The 26,657-nt window shown below is 42.7% G+C and overlaps 2 protein-coding genes and 1 pseudogene across 3 annotated transcripts in view; all 3 read right to left on the bottom strand.

Annotated features, from left to right (window-relative positions):
- Positions 1–13,557, bottom strand: part of lin7b (lin-7 homolog B (C. elegans)) — a 50,678-nt gene extending 37,121 nt beyond the window's left edge. For both annotated transcript variants that reach the window (XM_070980473.1, XM_070980472.1), the window contains exon 1: positions 13,079–13,557. In XM_070980473.1, coding sequence (XP_070836574.1) covers positions 13,079–13,154 — 76 coding nt within the window. In that variant the 5' untranslated portion in view covers positions 13,155–13,557. The remainder of the gene's footprint in view (positions 1–13,078) is intronic.
- On the bottom strand, positions 10,084–11,445 carry LOC139343074 (adenosylhomocysteinase A-like; annotated as a pseudogene).
- Positions 13,558–13,682: 125 nt separating the features above from the next.
- snrnp70 (small nuclear ribonucleoprotein 70 (U1)) lies at positions 13,683–26,321 on the bottom strand. Its single transcript, XM_070980469.1, has 10 exons — positions 26,118–26,321; positions 25,621–25,774; positions 22,860–22,922; positions 21,970–22,024; positions 21,812–21,876; positions 21,668–21,730; positions 20,768–20,849; positions 16,795–16,896; positions 15,035–15,134; positions 13,683–14,945 (listed from the first exon to the last, which is right to left on the bottom strand). Exons 2-10 carry the CDS (start codon positions 25,765–25,767, stop codon positions 14,213–14,215), a joined length of 1,410 nt encoding a protein of 469 aa, XP_070836570.1. The 5' UTR covers positions 25,768–25,774; positions 26,118–26,321; the 3' UTR covers positions 13,683–14,212.
- Between the last annotated feature and the right edge of the window lie 336 nt (positions 26,322–26,657).

The following is a 26,657-nucleotide window of genomic DNA, read 5'->3' as shown; positions in this document are numbered from 1 at the left end:
GCGCGTGTTATATTATCTTTTTTTTTCTTTCTCCACAGCGCGGTGCGCTTTCACGTTTACGCACTCTCTACACATGTGAAGCAGTGATCACCTTATGTTGCTCACTTAGTTTCATATTAAAACAGTGTGTCAGAGCCAGTTGATCGTCACGGACTGGAGGGGCGGGCTGGCTCCTGTGGACCTGTTGTGGCCGCATGCCGTCTAGTTGATAATAATAGCCTAATAATAAAACATAATATAATGGGCTTGGCTGATCACCTCACCATGTGGAAGACAGTGAAGGCATCAGGCTGGACTTACACTCTTAACTTCGTAAAACGTCGCTGCTGTGTGCTTGTTGCTGCGCTCGAGCACAGGCAGCGGACACGTGTGGTAGCGGCATCACTAACAGAATTGAATGAATAGATCGGCATCGGGATTGGCCTCATTTATTCGATATCCGATCAAGCTAATTAGTCAATATCCAAATATCGGATCGGCGCATCCCTATAAAAATCTTTTTTTGTGTCATTCATTGTTTTCTTTCACAGAGGTACACATTTCTGTGGGCAGGCATTAAAACTGCTGTGCTATGCAACCTCAGATTAACATATTAAAAGGTTTAGTCTGGGGAAAAGATTATTGAGAAAGCATGTCAAGCAGATAGAAAATCCATAACGCGCAAATTAAAGGAGATTTGCAATTGCAGCTGAAACATACAACGTTATCCTACCTAATATCTTGATACGCAAGAAATAGCTGCTAGCTAAAAAGGAGGCTAGCTAAAACACAAGAAATAGCGGTTAGCTAAAACACAAGAAATAGCAGCTGGCTAAAACATACAACATTGTGCTTACAAAAATATTCATACACTGAAAATGGTGGATGGCTTGATTTAACATAGATATTAATTGAATTTTAAGTCTCAATAAGTGCTGCTTACCTGCAGTAGTCAGAAAATAGAGTTGAGCACGCATTCTCAAAGGCCCTAACAACTCTCATGCATGCCTAGTGGCTAAACTTTGTACTACATCAATAAAATATGGGAATACAATGAGGCTATTATAGGCTACTCAGTTTGACTAATTTAGTTTAGGTAATGTGCTGAAACCCACACCTTTGCTTTATTTGCAACTGTATTTGAGAGGTAAATGATGATAATGCACATTTTTTTTCTGTGTTTTCTGTTTTGTTTTTTTTTCTTCACAATATGAGGTATTATTTCATTGTGAACTGTTATTACATTATGAGTTGCTACATAGTTGGGCTCATAATGTAATAATGTAACAATAAACAAATTGTTACATTATTACATTATGTGCAAAGACGCTATTATGTTATGTGCTCATGATTTTAATTCATTATGAGCTGATTGTTACATTATGAACTGTTATTACATTATGAGTCATTATTACATTATGAGTTGCGACAAGGGTTGTTGAAGGGGCTTTTTTGTAACCAAAAATTAATTTTTTTTGTCATCTGTTTATTGACAGTGTTAAATTGTGTGAGATTCTGCTTCAACTGTGAATGACTGCTCAAAGGGAGAATGTTAGTGTGAAATATAAATCTATACGTTGTTTTCAATAAAAAACATTTGCACAAAGCAAGCCTATCCACTTTTCCATGTTGATGTATTAAAGTGATAATTAATGGGACATTTAAAATAGATAAAAATGTGCGATTAATCGCAAGTTAACAATTCAATTCAATTAAATATTCCTTTATTCGTCGAGGGGAAATTCCAATTTCACAGCACCACCAATAAAGTGGATAGAACAGAAAAGACATGCAAGTTAAACACAACAAGTATATATAAAAGGGTAAGATAGAAAGAAAAATGTCATCCTAAAAAAAATTGTAAATAGTATTTACAGGCTGTTATGTGCCAGTAGTATTGCACAGGTTATTGCACAGATTACTGCACAGGGCATTGCACAGATTGTTTCACAGGTTATTGCACAGATTATTATATATATTATTGTACCCCCTACTTGGAGCAGTTTCTGTTGTACAGTCTGACAGCTGCAGGAAGGAATGACCTGCGATACCGCTCCTTCACACACTTTGGATGTAGCATCCTATCACTGATGGAGCTCCTCAGTGCAGTGAGTGTGTGTTGGAGGGGGTGGGAGTCATTGTCTGTCATGGAGGACAGCTTGGCTGTCATCCTCCTCTCCCCCACCTCCTCCACCTGTTCCAGAGGGCATCCCAGGGCAGAGCTGGCCTTTCTGATGAGTTTGTCCAGCCTCTTCCTGTCAGCTGCTGTGATGCTGCTCCCCCAGCAGGCTACACCATAGAACAAGGCAGAGGCCACAACAGAGTCATAGAAGGTCTTAAGGAGTGCCCCACGCACCCCAAAAGACCTCAGCTTCCTGAGCAGATAGAGTCTGCTCTGTCCTTTTTTTTAAGTGCAGTGGTGTTATGAGCCCAGTCCATTTTGTTGTTCAGATGAACACCCAGGTACTTATAAGATGTCACCATCTCAATGTTCCTTCCCTGGATGTTCACTGGTGATGGGGGAGAGTGCGGGCGCTGACGGCTGTGGGCGGTTAGAGAGGTAGTCCACTATCCAGCATGTGAGGTGTTGGTCCACTCCTGAAAGCTCCGGCTTGTTTCTCAGGATGGCTGGTCTGATGGTGTTGAAAGCACTGCTGAGGTACAGGAAAAGGACCCGAACAGAGAGCCCAGGTAACTCCAGGTGAGACAGGGCTCGATGGAGGAGGAAGATGAGGGCATCGTCCACTCCGATGCCAGGCTGGTACGCGAACTGCAGCAGGTCCATGGACAAGCTCACCAGGGGGCACAGGTGGGCAAGGACCAGCCGCTCCAAGGCCTTCATGAGTTGCGATGTTAGTGCCACCGGCCTGTAGCAGCTAGGGTCCTTAGGATGTGGGCTCTTTGGCACCAAGCAGGACATCTTCCAAAAGTGTGGCACCCTTCCCAGTCTCAGACTCAGGTTGAACAGATGTCCAATGATCCCGCTTGGTACACGAACACTCAGGTACTTATAAAATGTCACCATGTCAATGTCCCTTCCCTGGATGTTCACTGGTGATGGCGGAGATTGCGGGCGCTGACGGAAGTCCACAACCACTTCCTTGGTTTTATCCGCATTAATCAGGAGATGGTTCTGCTGACACCAGTCCATAAAATCCTGAATGAGTCCTCTGTATGACCTGTCGGCCCCATCTGTGATGAGGCCGACAGAGCAGGATCTGTGGGGCCTGGGACTGAGGCTGTCCGGTCCTGCAGCCTTCCTGGTCTTTAACCTCCTGAGCCGATTTCTGGAGAGGTGTGAGGGACAAGTTGGAGCAGGGGGGCTGAGTGTCTTGTGAAGTGGATGGGGGGCTGTAAGGAACAGTCTGTGGTGGCATTGGTGGTGGTGGTGGTGAGCTGAATACTGTGGGGGGGGGGGGGTATCAGTGGGGTACTTGGGCAGAGTGCTGGCAGATCAAAGGAGGGCTGCTGCAGTGCTGGTACAGCTGGGGGAGGGGCAGATGCTTCCTCAAACCTGCAAAAGTAGGTGTTCAGCTCATCTGTCCACTTTGCATCCCCAGCTGCCTGAGAGTTTGGCTTCTGGTGGCCTGAAATGGTTTTTGGGCCTCTCCAGACTCCCCTGGTGTTGTTCTCCTGCAGCTGTTCCTCCAATCTCCTCCTGTATCTGTCCTTCCCCTCCCTGATTTTCCTTCTGAACTCCCTCTGAACAGTTTTCAGCTCCTCTTTGTTTCCTGACTTGAAGGCCCTCTTCTTCTCCTTTAAAAGAGCCTTAATGTCAGGATTAATCCAGGGTTTGTTGTTAGAGTGATACCGTACAGTCCTGGTGGACTGGTGGGTACAGTGTTCTCCACACAGAAGTTTATGTAGTCCGTGATGCTGTCTGTCAAACTGTCGATGTCCTCCTCATGAGAGTCATATTAAAAGTATATATATATATATATATATATATATATATACACACACACACACACACACACACACACACACACACACACACATATATACATACATACATATATACACATATATATACATACATACCTACATACATACATATATATGTGTGTGTGTGTGTGTGTGTGTGTGTGTGTGTGTGTGTGTATATATATATATATACACACATATATATTTCGGCCCAGTATGAAAATAAATGTAATATTGCACAAGATATTGCATGGATTTTAATTACAAAATGATAAACACAATAACAAACAGGAGGTTTGTAAACACAGTGGTACATTAAACAATGCTAGAGTTGAACAGTCTGACAGCAGTTGGAATGAATTACCTGAAGTAGCGTTCCTTCTTACAGAGTGGATGCAGAGGTCTATTGCGTCCACTTTGTCCATGGTGTCCAGAGAGCCATCCAGGACAGAGCCAGCTCTCCAGACCAGTTTGTGCAGTCTTTTGCTCTCTGTCTCCCTCCCCTCCCTGTTGCAGTCGCTCCTGTTTGTTTTCTTAGTTTTACAATTTTTTTGCTCTATTCCTTATTATTAATACTTGTACTTTTATGACCATCATCTTGAAGCTGTGTCCTCTCCAAACATGTTGGCTGAGAGAGTTCTGGTCTGTTTTCTCGCTTTGGAATTGCTACTCTCACTGGGACACAGCACTGATGTGCAGCAATTACATGGCCGCAGTGTTTACTCCAGAGACCAGCTGATCGCGCTGAGGCCGGCTGGCTTGTCGGCCAGAACGTCAGAGATCCTCATGGAAATCTGGAGGAAAACACACAGAGGATGGAGGGGAGGACAGAAACAGCAGAGGAAAAGAGCTGGGTCGAGACAACGGAGGTTTATGGAGAAGAGGAGATAAAAGCCGTGTCTCCCCTCTCATCATGGGCAATGTCAAGCCGCTGGAAAATAAGGCGGATGAGCTAGCAGCACTCGCCAGGAGTCAGAGGGCATACCGGGAGTGCAGTCCAATGTGTTTTTCGGAGACATGGCTGAACCAGGACATACCCGACGACAAAGTCTCCATCAGTGGCTTTCAGACTGTTCGGGCCAACTGGGATTGCACCGAGAGCGGTAAGCGTAAAGGAGGGGGGCTCGCCCTTCTAGTCAACAACCGATGGTGTAATCGTGGTCATATTGCCATCAAGGAACGTATCTGTTGCCCGGACATTGAACTGTTGGCTGTTGGGCTCAGGCCATAGCTCAGGCCATATTATAGCTGTTTACATCCCCCACTCTGCCAGCCCAACATCGGCATGTGATATTCACTCTGCCATAGCCCATCTGCAAACTCAACATCCACGTGCATTCATTGCTATCTCGGGTGACTTCAACCACGCCATCATGGCAACAACACTGCCCAATTTCATGCAGTATGTGAGCTGTCCTACAAGACAGGAGAGAACCTTGGACTTGCTGTATGCTAATGCCAAGGATGCATACAGCTGCTCCCCCCTCTGGGTAGGTCAGACCACAACCTTGTGCACCTCAATCCCTGTTATGTGCCTCTAGTGAAGAGTCAGCCTGCAACCACAAGAACAGTGAGGAGATGGTCAGAGGAGACATATGAGACACTGCAGGGCTGTTTTGAGGTGACAAACTGGCAGGTACTCTGTGAGCCGCATGGGGAGGACATTGATGGGCTCACAGAGTGCATCACGGACTATATCACTTTCTGTGTGGACTCCACTGTCCCAGCCAGGACTGTCCATTGTTATCCAAATAACAAGCTGTGGGTGACAAAGGACATCAAAGTCATCAATGAGAAGAAGAGGGCTTTCGGAGCTGGTAATAGGGAGGAGGTGAGAATGATACAGAGGTAACTGAAGATGAAAATCAAGGAGACTAAGGAGAAATACAGGAGGAAGCTGGAGAGGAAACTCCAGCAGAACAACTTGAGAGAGGTCTGGAGTGGAATGAGGACCATCATTGGCTTCAGAATGACCAACAGCAAAGGAGTTGAAGGCAGCGTTGACAGGGCCAATGAACTGAATCTGTTTTGTAATAGATTTGACACTTCAGGCCTGGCTCATCTCCACTCCAACTCCTCTGCTGCCTATCCTGGACAACCACTACCAACCACTCCCTACTCCCCCCCACTTCTTTCACCCCCCATCCTCCTGTGTGAGCCCTCTTCACACCTCTTCCTCCAGCCGACAGACTGACAATACTCTCCAACCTGAGGACTACACCCCTCCCCCACCTGTCACCTCCAGTGTGCTTCACTACTGAGGAGGTGAGAAGACAGCTGATGAGACTCCATTCAGACAAGGCTCCAGGCCCTGATGGTGTCAGCCCCAGGGTGCTCAAAGCTTGTACCCCGCCGCTGTGTGGAGTTCTTCACCATGTCTTCAGCATGAGCCTAAGTCTCCAAAGGGTCCCCATGCTGTGGAAGACGCCATGCCTCGTTCCTGTGCCAAAGACGCCCCGGCCTGTGGACCCCAAGGACTACAGACCCGTGGCACTGACCTCCCACATCATGAAGACCCTGGAGTACATACTGACAATAAACTGGACTGGGCAAAGAACACTGACGCTCTCTACAGGAAGGGCCAGAGTCGTCTATTTTCTGAGGCGACCGAGGTCCTTCAACATCTGCCGGACTGTGCTCAGGATCTTCTGTGAGTCTGTGGTTGCTAGTGCTATTCTCTATGCTGCTGCTTGTTGGGGCAGCAGGCTGAGGATGGCGGACGCCAATAGACTTAACAAACTGATCCACAAGGCCAGTGACGTTGTGGGTATGGAGTGTGACTCTCTGACGGTGGCGTCAGACGATGCTGACTAAGCTACAGACTTTCTTGGACAATGTCTCACACCCACTGATGTGCTGGTTGGGCAGAAGAGTACTTTCAATGAGAGACTAATCCCACCAAAATGCAAGACTGAAAGCCACAGGAAATTATTCCTGTTAGTTTTTACTCATTCCAGGTATTTGTACTCATCCACTATCTCAAATGTCCAAACACTCACATTCCTTATGGTGGGCGGTTGTTTCTTCACCAAAGGTATGTAAGCAGGGAGCAGATGAACCAGGTCGTGACCAGATTGGACCAATAGGGGGAATGGTGAAGAACTGTAAGTATCCTTAGTGTTAGCATACAGTCAGTCCAATCTTCTGTTGTCTTTGATGTGGCATTTAACATACTGGGTGAAGGCAGGGAGAGTGGAAGATGGGGAAGGGTGATTGAAGTGCAAAGAATCATCATGATCTACTCCAGTCTGCTTTGCAAGACAAAATAACAAATGGAGCCATTAAAGTGTCTTTTTTTTTTTTTTTTAACATTTATTAAGTTTTGAATTTTAAAGAAAGTGCCTTTTCCACAAAAACAGTGTGCGGACCACAACTGCTACTCTATGTAGCTAGCTATAAAATAAGCTGAAACAAAAATAAAGTGCTTCTGTTTAATAAAAATGGTACAGTTGAACAAGATGCATTTTTATTTCACAGGAAATTGCAGTACCAAAAATATCATGTGGAACACAACTGTTGCACAGATGAAAAACATGAATATTTCTCAGTAGCTTCAAGAAAAACAAGTTATGAAAATAACTTTTTCAAATGAAAAATAGCACCCATAAGCTAGCTGCCTCTGAATTTTTCATTAAAGTGCCTCTTGCAACAATAGAACTGTCCACAACTGTGCAACTGATTGTATGATTTTCAACAAACCATGAAAAGAGAACTGGACATGAATTGTGTCCAAGATTACTGTGCATTAGCAGGTGCAACATCCAGATTCTTTTGTAGGAAAAGAAGCTGGTCCACATGTGTTGGTGTAAGACTGCTTCGCTGAGCTGTCACTATATCCCCAGCAGTGGACAATATTCTCTCAGCTGCAACACTAGTGTCAGGGATGCACAAGAAGCGTTTTGCCTGTCCAGCCAAGAGAGGGAAATCTGCCTCATGGGTTCTCCACCAGCAGAGGGGGACAGGGACAGTGGCAGATGCAGAACGTGACAGATGGGCGGGCTTGGATTAAGTCTGGGTGGGCCTGATCACCACTTCGCCAAAATTGATAAGGAAGCCACCACACAACAAGTATTTGACCAATTACGTGCGGCTTGAACAGAAAAAAGTTGAGAAAAAAACAACAACAACAAAAAAAAGCCCAAAGCAGCTCGCTCTCTGGCTCCAATTGTTTACTTCAAACCGACACACGACCGACACATCACTACTGTGTTACAGTAGAAAATGTTCAGCACCTACCTAATAGGGGGTTTGGGGACTAATCCCCGATTATTATTATTATTATTATTATTATTATTATTATTATTATTATTATTAAACTGGGCGGTTAAACATGCAGTTTAAATGGAGTTTGGAGGAAGGAAGAGAAATCGTCTTGTCTGACGCGAACAAAGTGGATGGCTGGAGTGGAGGAAACACGTTATACATGTTAATGTTAATATACATATTAATGAATATCTATATTTTAAACTCCAAAAAGAGTTCATGGCATGCACCTCCATGCCTTGAAAACAATTCAATCCACGGTGCTCTTCTGTCCTCTGCGCCTGGGAGCCAATGGAGTGATTTGTGCTCCTCTTTACAGCCAACAACAGAACAACACCTGGACATGATTCATAACACAGTGCTTTCGATAACCTAACAGCGGATCTGTGAGAAGGTGGCGCTGGGTGGAGAGACACCAGGAGCGCCGAATTCAAACGGCTTGTGTGGAAGCTGTAGGCAGGGTGCTTACAGAGATCCGTATCTCACTCAAAAAAAGCGCAGACGGTCTTGTTTCACACTTTGTGTGCAGCACCAGAGACCCAAAGAAGTGAGTTTTTCATAATATGGGACATAACTGTGAAAATTGTTTTATTTAATTTTTTTTTATTTGAATTTCTGATTGGGCGGGCAAGCTTTTGGAGCCAATTTTCAGACTTTATTTTATTTTATTTTCAGTGTCAAACTTGACAGTTTCGACATTCATCCATCATCATTACAAGCAACTTAACTTCAGGCTATAAACGTTGAGAACAGCGGCCACCTATGTAACCTGATTGGCTACAGCAATGATATATGCACGCACGAAAAACATTATGTTATGCCCAGAGATGAAGCTCACTGCTTTTGTAATGACCAGTTACTTCTCTGCACAGATAACTGTGTGAACTTTGTGCTAGCTTGTTAGCTAGCCAGTGCTAACCTGTATGCTCGTCAGTGAGTCTGTTCACCATATTGTCCACTGGCACATCCTCTCCTCACCACCGCAAGTATGAATAACTTGGAGCAAAGGCAGAGACCATTTCTGAAAGCAAACACGGTGTTGCTTACGGACCGACAGGTTAAAGGAGAGAAATATATCTGAAGTTGACATGGTGGATGGTTGTCAGACCTGGGGTAGCTGCTCTAAACAGAGAAAGTAAGAGGTCTTACTCTGCCGCATTTGACCAATTCCAATGTCAATTGTCATTGTCATTTACAATGTTGGATTAGGCTGACTAGACACAACACTGGTGTACTGCTGCCCTCGACTGTTTGTTATTAATATTCCATATATTGACATTTATATTTTTTATATAGTGCAATACTGTACACATATTCCACCAGTTTCTTCATTTTAGTTCAATTGTCCAGTTGAGCAAAAGTGTGCAGAGTAAAAACAGTCTCTCCAGCTGCTCCCAAGTCTTTGAACAGCTTCCTCCTTTAAAGCTAGTAATTGTAACGTAATGTGTTGGGTAATTTTCTTTTTAGTTAAAATTTATTTTATAAAATTGGCAATGAAAAAATATAATTCAGGAACCGGTATTGAAGCCAACGTTTTGGTACGGGCATAGAAAGTTTTTGATTGAAAATGAGGCAACATAAAGACTGAAGATACTGGTGTATGTCTTAGTGTGTCAGAGCAAAATAAGAAGACAAGATAAACTAATTTGCTTTCAGTTGAAATACAGGATTGGATTTTGCTTTGCTTTGCAGTTTACCATATGCAATTTTGCCTCAACCAAAAATTAGTGATTTACCATCTGAAGAAAAAGAAAACCATCTCTGTATCCCTGAAAAAGTTGACATCCAAAGTCCAAAATCAAAATGGCAACCATAGTGCAACCTGGCCAAACTCTTCAAGTGCTCTCACCCACCAAAACTCCAACACCCTTTCAGCCACACCTCCTCATTCTCCTCTTCCCCAGCTGGGCAGGGGGCTCAGTAGCGATAGTGGTCTAGTTTTGAGGGGCCCCTCGACGTGCAGACCCAGGTACTTGGCCTGCTTGTCACACAGCTTGGTCAGCTTCACCCCAAGTTTATCCAGGTGGGTGGCTGTCACCTGTTCATCCAACTAGACTCCTACAGGGTATTTGGCAGTGTTTGTCTAGAACTCGATCTGAGCCAGAACCTGATTGGTGAAGGAGTTGCTCATGATGATGATGATGAATGAATGTATGATGGATGAATGTCCAATGAATACGTGTGTGTGTGTGGGTGCATACCAGGTTGACCAGTCTGCCCTTGGCCAGGATGATGACTGATGATGATAACTGTTCTTCAAAAGATAGCAATAAACCTGAGGCATGATGTTGACCTTGCATGCAGGGTTGCTGTTGAGCCAGCTCCTGTTGATCGCATAATCAAAATATCTGATGTCACAGAGGATGGCATCATTCCTCATATTCTAAAAGTGATGTCCTAGAATAATGTCCTCACAGCCATTGGTAGTAACCAAGATGTTTTGTTCCTTATAAGACTAGTCCATGACTGTAACCTCATAACTCTCCATGGAGGGCACTGACGGGATTGGGAGCTCCAAATCCACACAGTGCCTCAACGCAGCCTTCACACGTCACTATAGCCCACCACCATGGCAACTTGACCAGCCATTATCACATCAGTGGCTTGCTTGGTACCATGGATTAGACTCTCTCAGCAACCGTACAGGTTGTCAAACTTAATCATTGTGAAAGAACTGTTTTCACTGATGGCAGGTACATTCAACTCACTCTTTTTCATCATCTTGTACAGGCTGTGGACACCTGTAGTACTCTCCCCTCTGACCCTCCATGGATACCGCCAGGATTTTGCGCTACTTTTGGTAGACCATGTTGGTGAGGTCTTTTTCGTCGTCCACGATCATGTTGAGGGCAGACCATCTCTGAGCCTGTTCAGTGCACCCCCATTCAGTCTCACCTTTCCACACATACACTGGAATATCAGATTGGTGATGGCAGCAGCAGCACGATCCTGAGTGGAAGTGTTACAGCTCGACCACTGAACCACAGCCCTGAGGGCAGTAAGGGGTCTGGGTGAGCTAAGTGGTCTGATCATGTGGAGGCAACCAGTGGTACCCTAAGTTCCTTCATCTTCATCAGACCAGAAATCTCATTCTCTGTCATTTCAATGACCTTAAGCCCCCATTCAGTCAATGTCAGCAACTTTGAAGGGAAATTTCTCAGACATTCATCTATTCTGCCATTTTGCTCTGAGGATGCTGAGTGCAGCAGCAGCAGCCTGGCCAACGGACAGAGGCAAAAAAGGAGCGGCCCAGGAGGTTGCTGCTTGGCTAGCATTCACACTGACGTACAGGACTGATGCGGATGCTCTCCATAGTGTGGTAGGCCTCAGACCTGTCAAGCCTCAGATTTTTCCTGGGATTCTCTTGCATTTTACATTCCTCTCCGCTCTTACATAATTTCCCATAAATCTCCCATATTTTCAACCTTTTAAAAGAAAGTTGGCTGTGGCATTAATGGGAAAACTGCCTATTTGACGTGTTTGCTACATTCCCCTCTAGTACAGCAGGTGGCAGTATGTAGAACATAAACCATAACATCTGTTGATGAGGACTCATTCACTGAAATGGGACTGGTTGATAAAACAAGAACAACAACAACAAGAAGGATGAACTTTGCCAAAAAGGCTAAAAGTTTGTGCAAGTATTTCACCAAATGAGAGGAAGCTTACCTGTACATCAAATAATGCCACACCGAACTGAGGGAAAAGCAATGAGAGCCAGCATGACAAATTTTCCAAGTATTTGCATGCCCAAGAGACACAGAAACATGCTCCTCCAATGACTAAATTTTTACTGTCTCTCCCATCATTCGAGGGCCACTACAAAGTAAAATGTGATTCAAAGGTGATTTTCAAAGATGGGTCAATACCAACGTTAAACTTACAAGCTGTGAGTTTTGCCATTTTTATGCTGCTTTACTGTTAATTTCACTCGTTAGCCTGTTGAATTTGCTTAGTGCAATTGTTGTTAGTTTATTAGTGAATTGTTGGTTTCTTTGTAGAGAAAAGAGCTTGGTCTGTACCAGCTCTATATGGAAAATGTCCTGAGACAACTTCTGTTGTGATTTGGCGCTATACAAATAAAATTGAATTGAAATTGAATAGTGCGTTCTGAAGCTAATGTGGCATCTAGCATCTACTGTAGACCCACATGTTGGATTAAATAAGACTGAGGGTCAGTCAAGAAAAACTGGGTGATCGTGACAGATCGTAATAAGGAAACAACAATTCAACACACAATTTTATTATCAAAATCAAATGAAAACTGCAACAGTTTCATTTTCAGAAGGTTATTAGAAACACTGATGATTTTTTTAAGGCCAATTTTTCATGCCTAAAAGGAAATCGAAAAAAAAAGTCCCGTTTCCCATTTTCGTTTCATAATAGGAAATCGATTGTGCTGAATGTACAGGGATTGTGCACATGGCCCGCCCTCCTTCGTTCAAATGCTCGTAGACGTATTTCTACTCGGCGTTACTGTATGTTTATCGCACTCTTGCTGCGTCCGCATCATGGACTCTAGATATTGAAGACCCAGCGGCAAGTATGGGAATACTTTGTAATTCGATGTACAGCTAAGCAGAACCATACTAGGCATGCTGTCTAAACAATGAAGTGGAGCAGCCTGGATGATTTATGCAGCTTCTGACGTTTGTATGAGGAAGAAGCGAGGCCTTAACTCTTTCAAACATTTGTGTAGCACCAATAACTGCCAAATACACTGGAGTTACTTTGTAATAGAAATGACAAATAATTACGTTTGAAATAAAAACGTTGTTGTGATCATTAATTATCATCATTTGATTAGCTGTGCATTAATTCCATTCTCGAATACAGCGGTTTACGGTTACCTACATTTATGCCTATATCCCCGATTGTGGGGAAGCTATCTAGCTAGTAAGTAATACATTACCTCTTTCCAGGCAGAGCGGCTCTGTCATAGCCGCCATGTCTGCTTCCTTGGCAGGGTGGTAGTAAGACGACATCATCCTGAGCTCGTCCGTGTCCTCTCTGGTCCTCTAATCAACTGTATAGATGAGTAGAAAATCTGGTTTACAGTGATGCAAGGTCCATCTTTTTGGATGATATGGTCAACAGACAGAAGAGTAGATGTCTGTGGGAGATGCAACACTAAGTACAGGCAGTACAACCAAACGCTGCAGCTTCACGACCGCTCCGGCTGCAGTACGTGAGCATTCGCATACGTATGATTTTTAAGTACTTCTGCGCAGATTGACAGCAGAGACTCAAAGGTACAGCAAATGTTGCATTTAAAACGAAATTTCCCTATAAGACATTTCCAAACAGAAAGGAATCGTACCTATAACTACTCAAACTACTCTTGCTCATTACATACATTTGATGGTGCATTAGCGACGTGTAACCACGTGTAACTTTAAATTGCTGCGGATCATTTGAAATTTTATAATGCAGATTTTTAGATTTGTTGTGTAAATTCCATTTAAGCTGTATGAAAACCAGACTGGAGACTAATCCAGGCAAATCCAACATAGACATAATTCAAAAATGTTTTATTTGAGAATTAATAAACACAACAACCCCAAATTGTTACACAAACCTACATATCCTTCAATTTCACATACATTGAGCAGAAACTGGTCACTTGGTCCAAAATGAGCATACAATCTACATGCTTTCTGAATCTCGAAATAAAAGACAATACAATCTTCCCATCTAAAAATGGATAGAGCTCGTGTTTATGTGTGGGGGGATAACACAACATACCTATCTTGATCACTAAGGTCATCTGATAACATTTAGTGGCACAGATTAGTTTGGCCATACAGGAAAACTGCAACTTTAGTCAAATCAAAATTATACTGTATGCATGTATGTGCAGCAATATCGAGTGGAAAATTTCAACAGATTCTTGACAGATAAGAGAGAGCTAGCTAGGTGTGTGGTACTGATGAAGCCCTGACATCATTTCGGCTTCCTGTGCCTTGGCAGACAGTTATGGGCCATGTTAAAGGATGGTATGAAACAACTTATTTTGGAGGTGCAAGTCTACGGGAAAGGAACCATCTCAGTACTCGTCTCCTGGTGCCTCCATTTTGTACCCATTCTCACTGGAGCCATAGCCATCAGCTGATGGCACTGACTGCTGGTCCATCATCATCCCATCCTGACTGTACTCCTCGATGTGTGGTGGGGCTCCTCCCTCATCCTCATGGCCCATGTCATCTTGGGGGCCCATGTCATCTCGTAGGGAGCTGTGGCGCTCCTCTCTGCGGTCCCCCTTGTCTCTCTCCCCCCGCTCCCTCTTGTGCTCCCTGTCTCTGTCCCGGTCTCCCCTACGTCTGTCTCTGTCTCTGTGGCTGCGCCTACGTTCCCTGTCCCTTTCTCTGTCCCTGTCTCTACGCTCCTCCATGCCCTCACCCACTTCTCCTTCATGATCTTCCAACATCCGCTCGCTACCTTCATGGGCCCCCTCTCCCTGGCTGACCTCCTCGCCATCCAGCCCCTTGCCTCTCTCCCTGTCTCTTTTGCGGTCTCGGCTCCTGCTCCTTTTCTTCCGCTCTCTACTCCTCTCCCTACTCCTGCTGTCTCCTCCCGCTGCCACCCCACGATCCCTCTCTCGCTCTCTACGCCGACTAGTACCAGTACTGTCATCTCCTCCTGCAGTCGGTCTCTCTCTCTCGCGCTCACGGGAACGGGTACGTCGACGGCGTTCACGAGATCGAGACCTTCGCCGTTCTCGGTCCTTGTCCCTGTCACGCTCTCGACTGCGCTCCCTCCGGTCTCCACGGTCCCGATCACTGTGAGCAGTTAGGACAAAGCAGAGACTGTTATACACAGGGAAACAGAATTTTAGGGCAAACTACAGGCCTTCTGTGAAAGTACTCACCCCCCCAGGGGGCGATCATCGTAACGTGATGCATCATCTCGGCCAGAGTGCTTGATGTTGACATCAGCTCCACCTCTCCTGGTGCCACCTAATCCACCACCTGGTTAAGAAAAATAAGCCAAACATAACAGAAACTCAAATATGTGTTAGGTGAAGCAGACTTCATAACTCAAGTCTGGAAAGCTATCATGGTAATAAATATTTTGCTCATCCATCTCAACTAAATTGCAGAATTTATAGTGCAACATGCAAGTACTCTATCTGGTATGCATGTTTTAATATATTTAAGCCCAGCACGGCACACCGAGCTATACCCTAAAACCTCCCAGGACCACTATGTGGAAACCTGAGAAAAGCATAACCTTATATAAACGTCTTCAAAAACAATATGCGCGAACCCCATGTGAGAGCCAATCACTCTTGTGTGAATGCCCTCAAGAACTGAAGCACATAGTTGTTTCATGCTTTCATGTATGTTTTTCTAACACGACTTGTGATGAAACTGAAGGCACATTTTCACATTGTGGACAATTAGGTCTTTGGATTTGTAATTGTTTGCTACTTGGAATTGCTTCTTACACAGATACAGGACTGCAGTGTTGATCAGTCTTACCTGCTAGGGCATCATTGTTGAATTATTAGTTTCAACAACCTGTCGGACCAGGTTACCCAATATTTCTTTTGTGGGAAAACCCTGACTTCTCTGGCCTCCTCCTAAAAAAGCTGATGTATAAGTCTTAGTACAATTGCCAGGGTCAAAACTCATATTGTCATTTAAATTACAACCCTTTTTTTCCAAGCTGTGTCATTCTACACAGAGCACATGCCAAATTGCAAACCAAAACTTATCTCAAAATTAGCCAACTTCAAAACTGTCTTACATACATAACAACTGTAAAGATTTGGCAATACCATTTCCACTGTGGGAGCAATCCTACAGCATCTCTGCAAATCCAGCTGCCTGAATTTACATAACAATGGCTCTATTTTGATATATACGGTTACCGTAAAATAAAGTTACATATACTGTGACAGAATATTTTGGCCATATCTCCCACTCCTATTGTAACAGAACTAGAGAAGCTTAATGGAAATGGAGTGTAACATGATGCAGAGCAGTGCAGCTCATTTACATCTGCTGCTCCGATGCTCTCAGTCCCTGTGCTGAATATTAGGGAAGTCAGCAAAACTCTGGCCCCTCTTCTACTGTCATCCAGAATGACTTGGCTCTTCAGATGATAGTGCTGTGAAGAGCCATGGAGCAGAATCAGTTTTTTACACTCTGCATTTCTTTGACAGTGCAGGAATCAGATATTTTCACATCACAAATGATGCACAAAGGCATTAAAACTTGAGTCTTGCAGATAAATTGACACTCTTGTTGGCCATTCTAGGAGTGGATGTGGGCTGGTTGCTCTGCAGGTGCACCTCAGTACTGTAAACTGGATAAAGGCTGTGAATAATAATTATGTGTTTTGAAGGAAAAAAACAAACAAACAAGAAAAACATCAGTACCCCAAACGTGTTGAGTTGAGTCTTTAGGCTATGTTCATCACAGTGTCACACCTCTGGTTCCTTTACCCATTCTCATGTTTTTGCTGGGTTCAGTTTATGTTTTTTGGTTAGGGGTCTGTTAGTCTTCAGGGCAAAATGAAAACTCAGAAACTTAACAATAGCTTTGAAGTGCATAATATAAAGAAACACAAACACACACACACACACACACACACGCGCACACACAAAGAAAAAAAACAGCTGACCTAGCCTGCGAGGATGCCATCCTTTGACAGTGCGTCCTCGTTCCACGTCCACCAGCACCCTTCTACCATCAATCTTCTTCCCATCTGCATGCTTGTAGGCAGCTGGAGAAGAATGGGGAGAGGGAAGACAGAGGTGAGACAGGCGTACCACCGCATCAGTGTGGCCAAGGAAACAAACAGTGCATCATTATACTGACCAGGAGCAGGCGAGGCCGAGATGGCTGCTCTCTGGGTAAAAGCCGAAGGATAATGGGCGTAGACTTCCTTCCACCCGATGAGTGATTGATATGTTGCACTTTCTAACTGCATCATTTAATTATTCAGCATTCAGTTCTTTCACTGTCTACATTAAATAGTGGTGATGAACAGTGAATATTGTAGCCATTTTAAGTTGTTCAAGTTGTCAACAGGATTTTCTTGTGGTGTAGACTCTTTATACACACTAATTACCACAGAACAAGCAGAGTGACAAGTGACTTCTTAAATTTTGATAAACGCCCAATCTCTCACACAGGGTTGACTGTGGCAAACTAGAACATTCAAAGCACAGTTTAAAATAGGCCTTTCTTCTGTATTTGTAATTTGTGTTTTACACTGCATTTGCTAAATTTAATCCAACCTGCCAGGACATCTGACATTGTATTTATTTACAATTACAAGTTCTGCTGTTATCATAACTGTACGCAGTATATTCAAAACCTGTAACAAATATTTGATATTCCAGTTTGTTTCGAGGTGAATTGTAATTTCTTTTGGGGAAAAAAAAAATCATGACAATTAAGCACACTGTGCGACGTGTTCTGATTGAGGTTTCTGAACCTGAAAGTCTAGTTTGTACAAAGTTGTGACATTTCATTTTGACCATTTATACCTTACAAACACTTGAGAAAAAAAATGTGATTGTGCAGATACAACAGCATATCACTGGTCAGGTAAATTGCACTAATAAAAAGTACAAGATTTTAAACCGAATATTTTGACATGGCAGTGCTGCAGTGGTTTTAATCTGCTGAAACCTTTTATAAGCTTCATAACAAAGCAACATGATGGAAGCAACCAACCATCAACAAGGAGTCTCCAGCATTTGGCATATTTCCAACGTTATGTACAGTCAGACTTTGGCCCACACCTCATCCCACTACAGCACTCAATAGTCTTTTGATCCATCTTGTATGATGGAAGGACTTGGGGAGATCCAGGCAGCTCATCCTTGCTGCCACACTGGTCTGATGTGGTGATGATCCCTGAGAGAATAACTTTTACGTCCAAGAAGAGGGCCTTACCAAAACCCATCACTTAAAGCATACAGTCTGAGGGCCTTACCAAACTCCCTCACTCACACTATTCAGTTGATGGTCTTACCATAATCCCTCACTCCTTATGAAAGTCTCTTGCCCAGTCATTACCGACATCCCTCTGCACCAGAATACGCATACTGTCACAACAAGTCTATCAGGGGCCTTACCAGAACCCCTCCACTTCCTGTGTTCACAAGGATGACAACATCCCCAAAACCTCCTTACCGGGCCCCCACCAGTCCAACCACAACTGAGCACCTGGGGGGTGAGGGGGTTGGGGGTTGAGGCAGACAAACCATGGGGCTACCTTCCTTCCTTACAGGAGCTGCCTTATCACAACCCCAATCAACTAGAAAGATGTTCTTAATACTAAGATTTAAATGAAGTCATGTCTTGGATCTTAAGTGGCGTGAAAATAATATGATTTACGGTGTCCAGTGTCTAAACGTATTTCTTACATATTTTTCATTAGCTGAAAACTGTAGGAACCATTTCTCTGAAAAACTTGACCTTACTATTATTATGAATTGATCTGTGAGGCTAAAGTACCTACCTATAGTTATGTGGTGAATAAATAATGCATGAATAGGTCATTTAGCAGAGTTACCAAAAAAATTCCCCTCATCTGCCTTTTCTATTAAAGCCAGCACAGACTTGGATGTTATGCATCAATCTCTCAGGTGAGATGTGAACCTTTTCTACATTAAAAATGGGGATGTAAACTTCATTCAACTAATTAGGCTATACAACTGGTCAGCTGCCCAAGGCCTTTTGTGAAAAAAAGCAAATGGAGTCGCAGAAAAATGTGTAACTGTGTGGACTAATGTACAGACTGCTCAGCTTAACTGCAGAGTTAATGTTCAGCTTCCATGATTTACATCTTCCATTGCCTTTTTAATTAGTACTGATATTTAGCAGAACACCTGAGCCTAACAGACACAATGAGGCATTTTCCAACTTTACCAGCTGATGGTGACAGAGTAAAGAGTTGGTCATACATCTGCACACTAGAGGTTACAAATAGTTACAATACTATAATGTATGTACTACATTTGTTTCTGAATTTGTTAACAAAATAGTACCCTAAAATTCATGAGTATAATTTTTACTCATATTTAAAATAATTATGTATTGTATTTAATGCTCCACAATGCCTTCCCTGATTACCTATATTTACATGTTACTGCAGTTTATTGCTATGCAACAAGAAAGACTGAAAACTGGATCACTATTTTTCTGAAAAGCTGCAACAAAATAAGTTAACCTTACTGAGTTAACATTAATTACAACAAACTCGACAAAAAAAGACGGTGGGATCGATGGTTGTGTGTCAACGCATTTGGGATTCTCTTTGCTACTTGCTACTGCAAAGCATGAGCCCTCAGTGTCCTGAGGTGGCTTTCATATAAAGGGCAGAATCATTGGGCAACATTTTAATACACAAGTAGTCAGGGGTGCGTTCAATGGTCAAAGCCTAAGATCCAAGCAATAGTAATTGCACTGAAAGCTCTTCAGAGCTTGCAAAGAAAGGTGCTTTACCCATTGAACGTAGCTCCTCTTCCCTATGTAGGAGATGGAGGGTGGAAAGAAATCTTACCCATCATACAAACCCATTATACCAACCATATACTGAGCTGTGGTAGTAGGGTGTAGATGTATCATAACCATCATCATCTGCCAGCCAGCTCTGGCCAATAGCCATCACAGATTGGCGGCTGCAGTGGCAATGAGAACAACACACAGTTAATATACTGTTTAGCCCCACATCCCTCCCTCAGTTCACCCCTGCTGTGACTACATGCTTGCTGTGATTCAGCAACTCTGGTCTTGAAGAGCTGATCGTACCAATATCCCAGAATAGAATCATTGTGTTAGATGGCACCTTTCACTTGTCTGATGAAACAGTACTCCATGATGCACTGTGGCATCACCACCTGTTTAAAATATCTCACTAATGTGGTGACGTTTAACTAATCTCACCATGACCAGGGTTGAAAACCACCAATAGAAACTTTGACAAACAAGCTCAATACCTAGTCATACAAAAGAGGTTTCCATACAGTCCTTGACACATTTGTTTTTTGTTTTTTTTAAAAAGCAAAACAACAAAAACATTCACTGCTTTGTGACCAGTCTGACCTTGTGCTTACCATTAGAGTCCAACCAGGAGAGCTGCTCTTCCACAGAGCTACAACGCCTAACAGTTAAAAGACAATGTGCCCTTTGACAGTCAACAAAGATGTTCCAAGTTCACAGATGAAAGACGCAGTTCTACCTCTTGGTCCTCCCACTTTTCCCATGACACCCCACTGAATGAAGCAGTTCCCCTCCTCAACCAGACTATTAGTCAACTGATGACACGCATCAAACACAAACACACATCACACAACCACCAGACTTGGATTTCAATGTGCAAAATTGTAGAACATATGGCTCTAAGAAGTACTAGATTGCTTTAATGCCATAACAATCAATTTGCTCATTAGGCAGTGATCACTTTCCCTAGGTGTTGACAAAAACTGCCACCCCAGTATCATTACAAAACATATCCATTTAGAATAAAAGGAATATGAGTTCTACTGAAGAATTACTCTGCATGTCAGAGAGATCAGTCCTCCTGAGCATGTGATCATATATAGAAAGGTTTTGACACAGTGTTCTACATTGGTACTCACAGTGCATGTCTCGTTCATGTTCATACTCAATGAATGCATAGCCCCGAGGCTTCCCTGTCCTCTTGTTGTAGACTATGTAAATCTGGAAAAAAAAGAGCCATGGATATATTGGTTGGCTGTGGGATTCATCATTATGCTAATAATCTGTCACACACCATACATTTACACACCACATCAATTATGTGTATATACATCACTGTGACATACAATCCAGATCCAACAACAAACTTCTAACAAAAACTATGACAGAGTTGAAAAAAAAAAACAAAAAAACAAAACCAAAAATATAACATTCCTAAAAGTAACAATTAATGCAGGTCAGTTGCATTACACTATTCCATTTCTCCCCATTGAATAATTTTCTTTCATTATTTTTTGCTTTTAACTTTTATCCACCATAGCCATCCATGAGTATTTGCACTGTTTCTTGGGGAACAAGTTGAGTTTGCTCAGTTTACATACTTGGTGAGTGTATGATATGTAGATAGATGTAATATCAATTACAATAGCAAGTTAGAATTTCCATCACACTGACAAAGCACCACAAATTTCTATTTAAGATGGTAAATTCAAATGAAGAGTGCCATGAGCAAAAAGTGCAATTCGTGTCTCTGAAAGACATCTCTGAATGTAAAATAGCTCAATGCTCGGGTGTCCTTCAGTTTGGGGTAAAGCTTTTGAACATTTTCCAAATTTTAGTGCCTTATCCTTTTTATACAACAAACCATCTAACAGATTTGATCTGAATGGATTTCAAGGTGAAGGTTGTGCAGATACAAAAGCTGTACTTAGTTTTCAACCCCTTTTTTACAATATAGAATTACAGTAGGTGTGATTTAAGTGCAGCATGCACACTTACTGCAAACATGTGACAAAGTGAAAAACAGCAGCTGAACATACCCGTTTGATGGGGCCGTAGACCTCAAATTCACGGCGAAGCTTCGACTCCGTAGTATCATAGTTCTACAGCAAAAACAGAATTAGACATTAATGGTTACAAGTAAATCACATTTGCTTAATCCACAGACCTTAAGTCATACTCACCACTCGTGCAACAAACAACGTCTTGAAGGCATCTCCTTGAGCATTGGGGTCATTATGGGGATCCCCTGACATTATGCAGTTAGGAAAGCAGAATTAGTTTAAGCCAAGAAACCATATAAAGTGAACTGAGCCTGTACTATACATCACTGAAAACTTACAAAGCTTGAGTTCTGTCTCCACCACTGCTTGTCTTCTCTCAATCTTCTCTCGCCTCTGCAAAAGCAAAAGTTTTTTAGGGAATGATCAATGCTCAACAATCGCTCAGATACAACTCTTTGAATGACAGTGCTGAAAGAACAAGTGCTGGCTAAGGATGACTGTCCCAGTGTATGTGAAGCCCCATGAAAACTGCAACCCCTTGTCCTATGACCAAAACAGGGTAGGCACTAAAGTCAAGATTTCAGACATTCACCATGGCTAATAACTATCTTCTCATATGAGGACAGTCACTAGCCCCTTTTATACAGTTTGTTTAAGGCAGGAATGCTTTGCTGTCATTCCACCTTGCTGTTCTGAAAACATGTATAAGCATAGAATGTGGGGACATTGTTCCATTGTCAAACCAGCAATGGAGGTAGTGACAAACTCAACATCTGTCTAAAATGGGGGAGTAGAGCCACTAGATGCCGATGCTGTTGTGTTATACATCACGCCTCTCTTGCTTCCGGAACACTGGCATTCCATCAAAAAATAAATAAATAAAAGAAATTCATTAAAAATGATAAAATTAAATACAACAAAATTGAAAATCTCATTTCATTTCATCATCATCATCATCATCATCATCATCATCATCATCATCATCATCAAGTGACGTGGCCTTTAAAAGCATATTTTTTAAACTGGGTCTGGCGCAGTGCTCAAAAATGCACCAGGGGCTACATTTTATCACTTCAAGATAACTTCACTGAGGACAAAACTGCATCACCTATCTGTGATGAGATCTGAATATTATCTGGCCTAGCTCAGCTCATACTTTAACTGACCCTGAGCCTAAACCCTGAAGCAGCATATAGGCATCTAGGGGAAATGTCATTTCATATCTTACCTTTCTCTCCAGTCGCTCTTCGCGGGTTTCAGCCCGTGTTGGTGGAGGGGCATCTCTAGGGTCCTAATCACAAAGGGAAGACATCAAAAACATGTGAAATGAGGCATTCAAGAAGAAAATGTTGACAAATCTAGAGTGACTCTGAAATCAAAAATCGGATGATAGTATGCCAGCAGTGGTTCAGCGACATATGCCAATCTCTAGAGTGGTATGCCTCTCTTGTTACACTGGCACATAAAGTACCATTTCCGGACATCAGATGCCACTTGAAACTGGCAGGTCAGTGTCAGACTGTCAGTCTAACAGAGTGTTGCAACATTGTCAATAAGGATCTAAAAAATATAGCTTCCATGTAGCCAGTCCAGATCCAACCCTTCACATTCAACAGAAGGAAGCAGCTCAATGGGCCCAAAATTAAAGTTGTGATCAGCAATTAGCAGGTGTCAGGCTTCACAAACACTTGATTAATTCAGTCTCCCACCCTTTCTTTTTCTTCCAATTTATTTTTGGCTTTTACAGCTGAACAAAGACGTGGGGGTAGGGGGTGTTACATGGTTAGTTACTAGCTCTCCACGTCCAAAACTGTATTGTTTTTGTGTGAACGGCAGCGGGCACAATCGTAGCATTCAGTCCATCATGCTGCCATCATGCTTTGCCTGCAAGACAAGCACTGCTAAAAATAAACCCAACAAGAAAATTACGGATGAACATGGCGATAACGAAAAAGGGATTGAGAATGTTCCATCGACTCTTATACAATGGACTAAGCATAGTTGAGGTTTTGAAATCTGCTGTTTTGGAGTGGGAGCTCGACATGAAGAAAAACAATCACGATATTGCTGTCATTACAGACCATGCACGAAATAGGGATGTAGTGATGAGAGATATATAAAGTGGTTTGCACACACTTCAAACAAGCAGGTTTGAAAGTATGGGCGTGTCAGTCATCTGCTTGGTCAAGTGAGGCCTGTAGCAGCGTTTTTCCACCACAGTTCAACTACCACAGCTGTGCAGACCACCAAATGGACTGTTAAACCTGCCAGTACTTAAAGTGATCATGGATATGATCACCCAATGGAACAGCTCTTTGAGACAATTCATGTCAATTTTTTGCACATGCTTTGGTCATGGCTGGCTACTTTTATTTCATGAAAGACGGTAAGCAAGTTAAGTTAGAGCCAAATTTTACATTAATAATTAATTTTATTAATAAAGGGCATTTTTCAAGTAATTTTGATAGATAGATAGATAGATAGATAGATAGATAGATAGATAGATAGATAGATAGATAGATAAAACATTACTTATTACATTCTAATTTCTTTGATTTATTTGATTTTGTATTTTTAATCTGAATCAATGTAAAATAATTTAAGTTATCAATAAATGTAAGTAAATGTAAGTAAAAGGACAAAATGGAATGCTCAAGTGAAGTACCTTGAAACTGTACTGAAATACAGTATGAGTAACTGTACATATGCATATGCTATCGACCACTGTTGTAATGTATTCTTGGTTATGGTAACAGTTCCCACTTCGCTACAAAATTAAACACCGAAAAACTGATTAATGATGTCTCTGCATCACTCTCCAGGAAAAATGCCGTTGTATATACTGAATATAAGTGTAGTCAATCAACATGTAGTGATCGATTCACATTATGCATTAACATTGAGCAAAAATTGCTGCAAATATAGTTGTTGCCTGTCTGTCCCACTTGAAACCATTCAAACCGGTTGACAGCCAACTAGTAAGAGCTACATGAACCATGCCACAGTGTCAATGAGAACAAAGAACCTGTTCGTGCCTGGCATTACATGCATAGTGGGTGAACCAATCACAAGTGGACAGCAGAGACACAGTGGCCGTTTCTCAATACCAAGTACGCCAAGTTCGGACTTACGAACTTGGCAGTTCGGACTTAGCAAGTTCGACTTGGGAGTACAGTCTCTCCAGGACGGGAGGACGCAGGACCGTCATTCTGCAATTGGGACAGCAGCGTACTTGATGACGTTAGCAGGACGACACATCTCCGAAAACTTTGGAGCAAATTTTAAACTACGCGCTATCGTGATGAATCAACCACAGATTTTAAGTTTTAACATCCACTTTCTCACATAAAATAATCTTAAAACCACATTCCATACTACTAAAACAACAGTATTTCCAAACTTGTAACTTATAGTTGTGAGTCCTCTCCTCCGGCATCGTTGCGACAAAATGCATTCTGGGATACGTGGTTGCCCCAAGTCCGCACAAGTCACCATCCGATGCATCCTTGATAAAGTGGGAGGGGCAAGAACACATCCGGGTATTTGAGTGTACTTGTCGAGATGCGGACTTGAGAATTGGAACAGTACTTGGACTCAGAGTGATGACGTTTCTCAAGTACACAAGAACACAAGTACAAAGAAGAACGCATATTGAGAAACGGCCAGTGTCCATCAGAATTTGTCTATCGAGCTATCCAAATGACCACTTGAATTCGTTACTGCCTGTGTCACTTCCTGTTACGTCCACGTGGGGGATGCCTCCACTCAGTCGCGTTTACACTAAAAAAGATGCGTGGTCACATGCGTCACAGACCCCCTAGACAAGTGGCTGACTGATCGGCACACAATGCGTTTGGGAGTTCGTTCACCCTTGAGTCGGATCACGGCATATGCCGCCGATTCACAACTGACATACCATCGGCCAATTTTCGATCTTGGCGCCACTGTAAATCAATGCATACAAATATAAGAGAAGATTAAATATTCACCTCGAAATGCCTGATGAACGGTGCAATGCCACTGTAAGGTTGGTTATGATGTTTCTCATGGGGCAACTTCTCTAGCTGAGGCAGGAAAGGTATGGGGTCCCGCGGTGCAAACAGGGCCAGCAGGTTTGGGGGTAAAAACTGCGTCATCTTTCACCTAAAGAAGCAATAACATGATTACTTTTTTTTATCACAACTAATACCTCACATGCAAAATTCTAGCAGTAAAAGGCAGGCCAACACCACGAACTGAAGCTCGCACGACAGTTAACGCTAGCTTGTGTGCTAATTGTCTTAATTGACGACTTTCCTATTGCCAAATCGATATTAGTTTACAGACATTGTGGACATTGTAGATAGCGTTTAAGCGATACGTTTTCACTCTGACTATCTGAACAGTGCAACATGAACTTAGCGCTGAGACTTTAGTGGAGTCCTTTGCATTAGCCATCAAGCTAACCAACGTTATGCTAACAAGGAGTCTTAAGCGTGATTCTTACCTTCTCTCCTCCAGTGTCTTGACCAGTTTCAGACCATGGACCAGAGGAAGAAACGTACGATATATACAGGTCTCCTGGACCAAATCGCTCTTGCAAAAGTCTACAACCTGTAATTTAAAAGCGGACGTCGCAGGGTTCCTAGACCGTGTGGCGACAAAGTTGAATGTGTCCGGGTTGCTAGTGCAGTCAAAAACATAAAATGGCGGGATGCCGTAAATCGAAAACACCTGACGTAAACCACACCGATGGTGATTATATGTGGATTCGAAGCGAACTTCAAAGTGCAGTGTGGATATTATATTATATTTGTTTCTTCATTGTAACTCAACCCAAGTAATTCTTAGTTTAGGTACAAATTTGTTGACATTAAGGAAAAACAATGCAACCACTCAGATTATGCCACTTTTGGAACAGATGACCTAACAACCATCTATGTTATACGTTATTGTAGGTTCACTATGAGGTTCCAGACACAACCCAACATTATTTTATTAGCTTTGTTTAATGTGCAATAAATTCTATTGAAATTACCGCAGCATT

Source organism: Chaetodon trifascialis, chromosome 15, assembly GCF_039877785.1.
Source record: "Chaetodon trifascialis isolate fChaTrf1 chromosome 15, fChaTrf1.hap1, whole genome shotgun sequence".
Classification (NCBI taxonomy): Eukaryota; Metazoa; Chordata; class Actinopteri; order Chaetodontiformes; family Chaetodontidae; genus Chaetodon; species Chaetodon trifascialis.
This window is presented reverse-complemented; position numbering and strand designations above follow the sequence as displayed.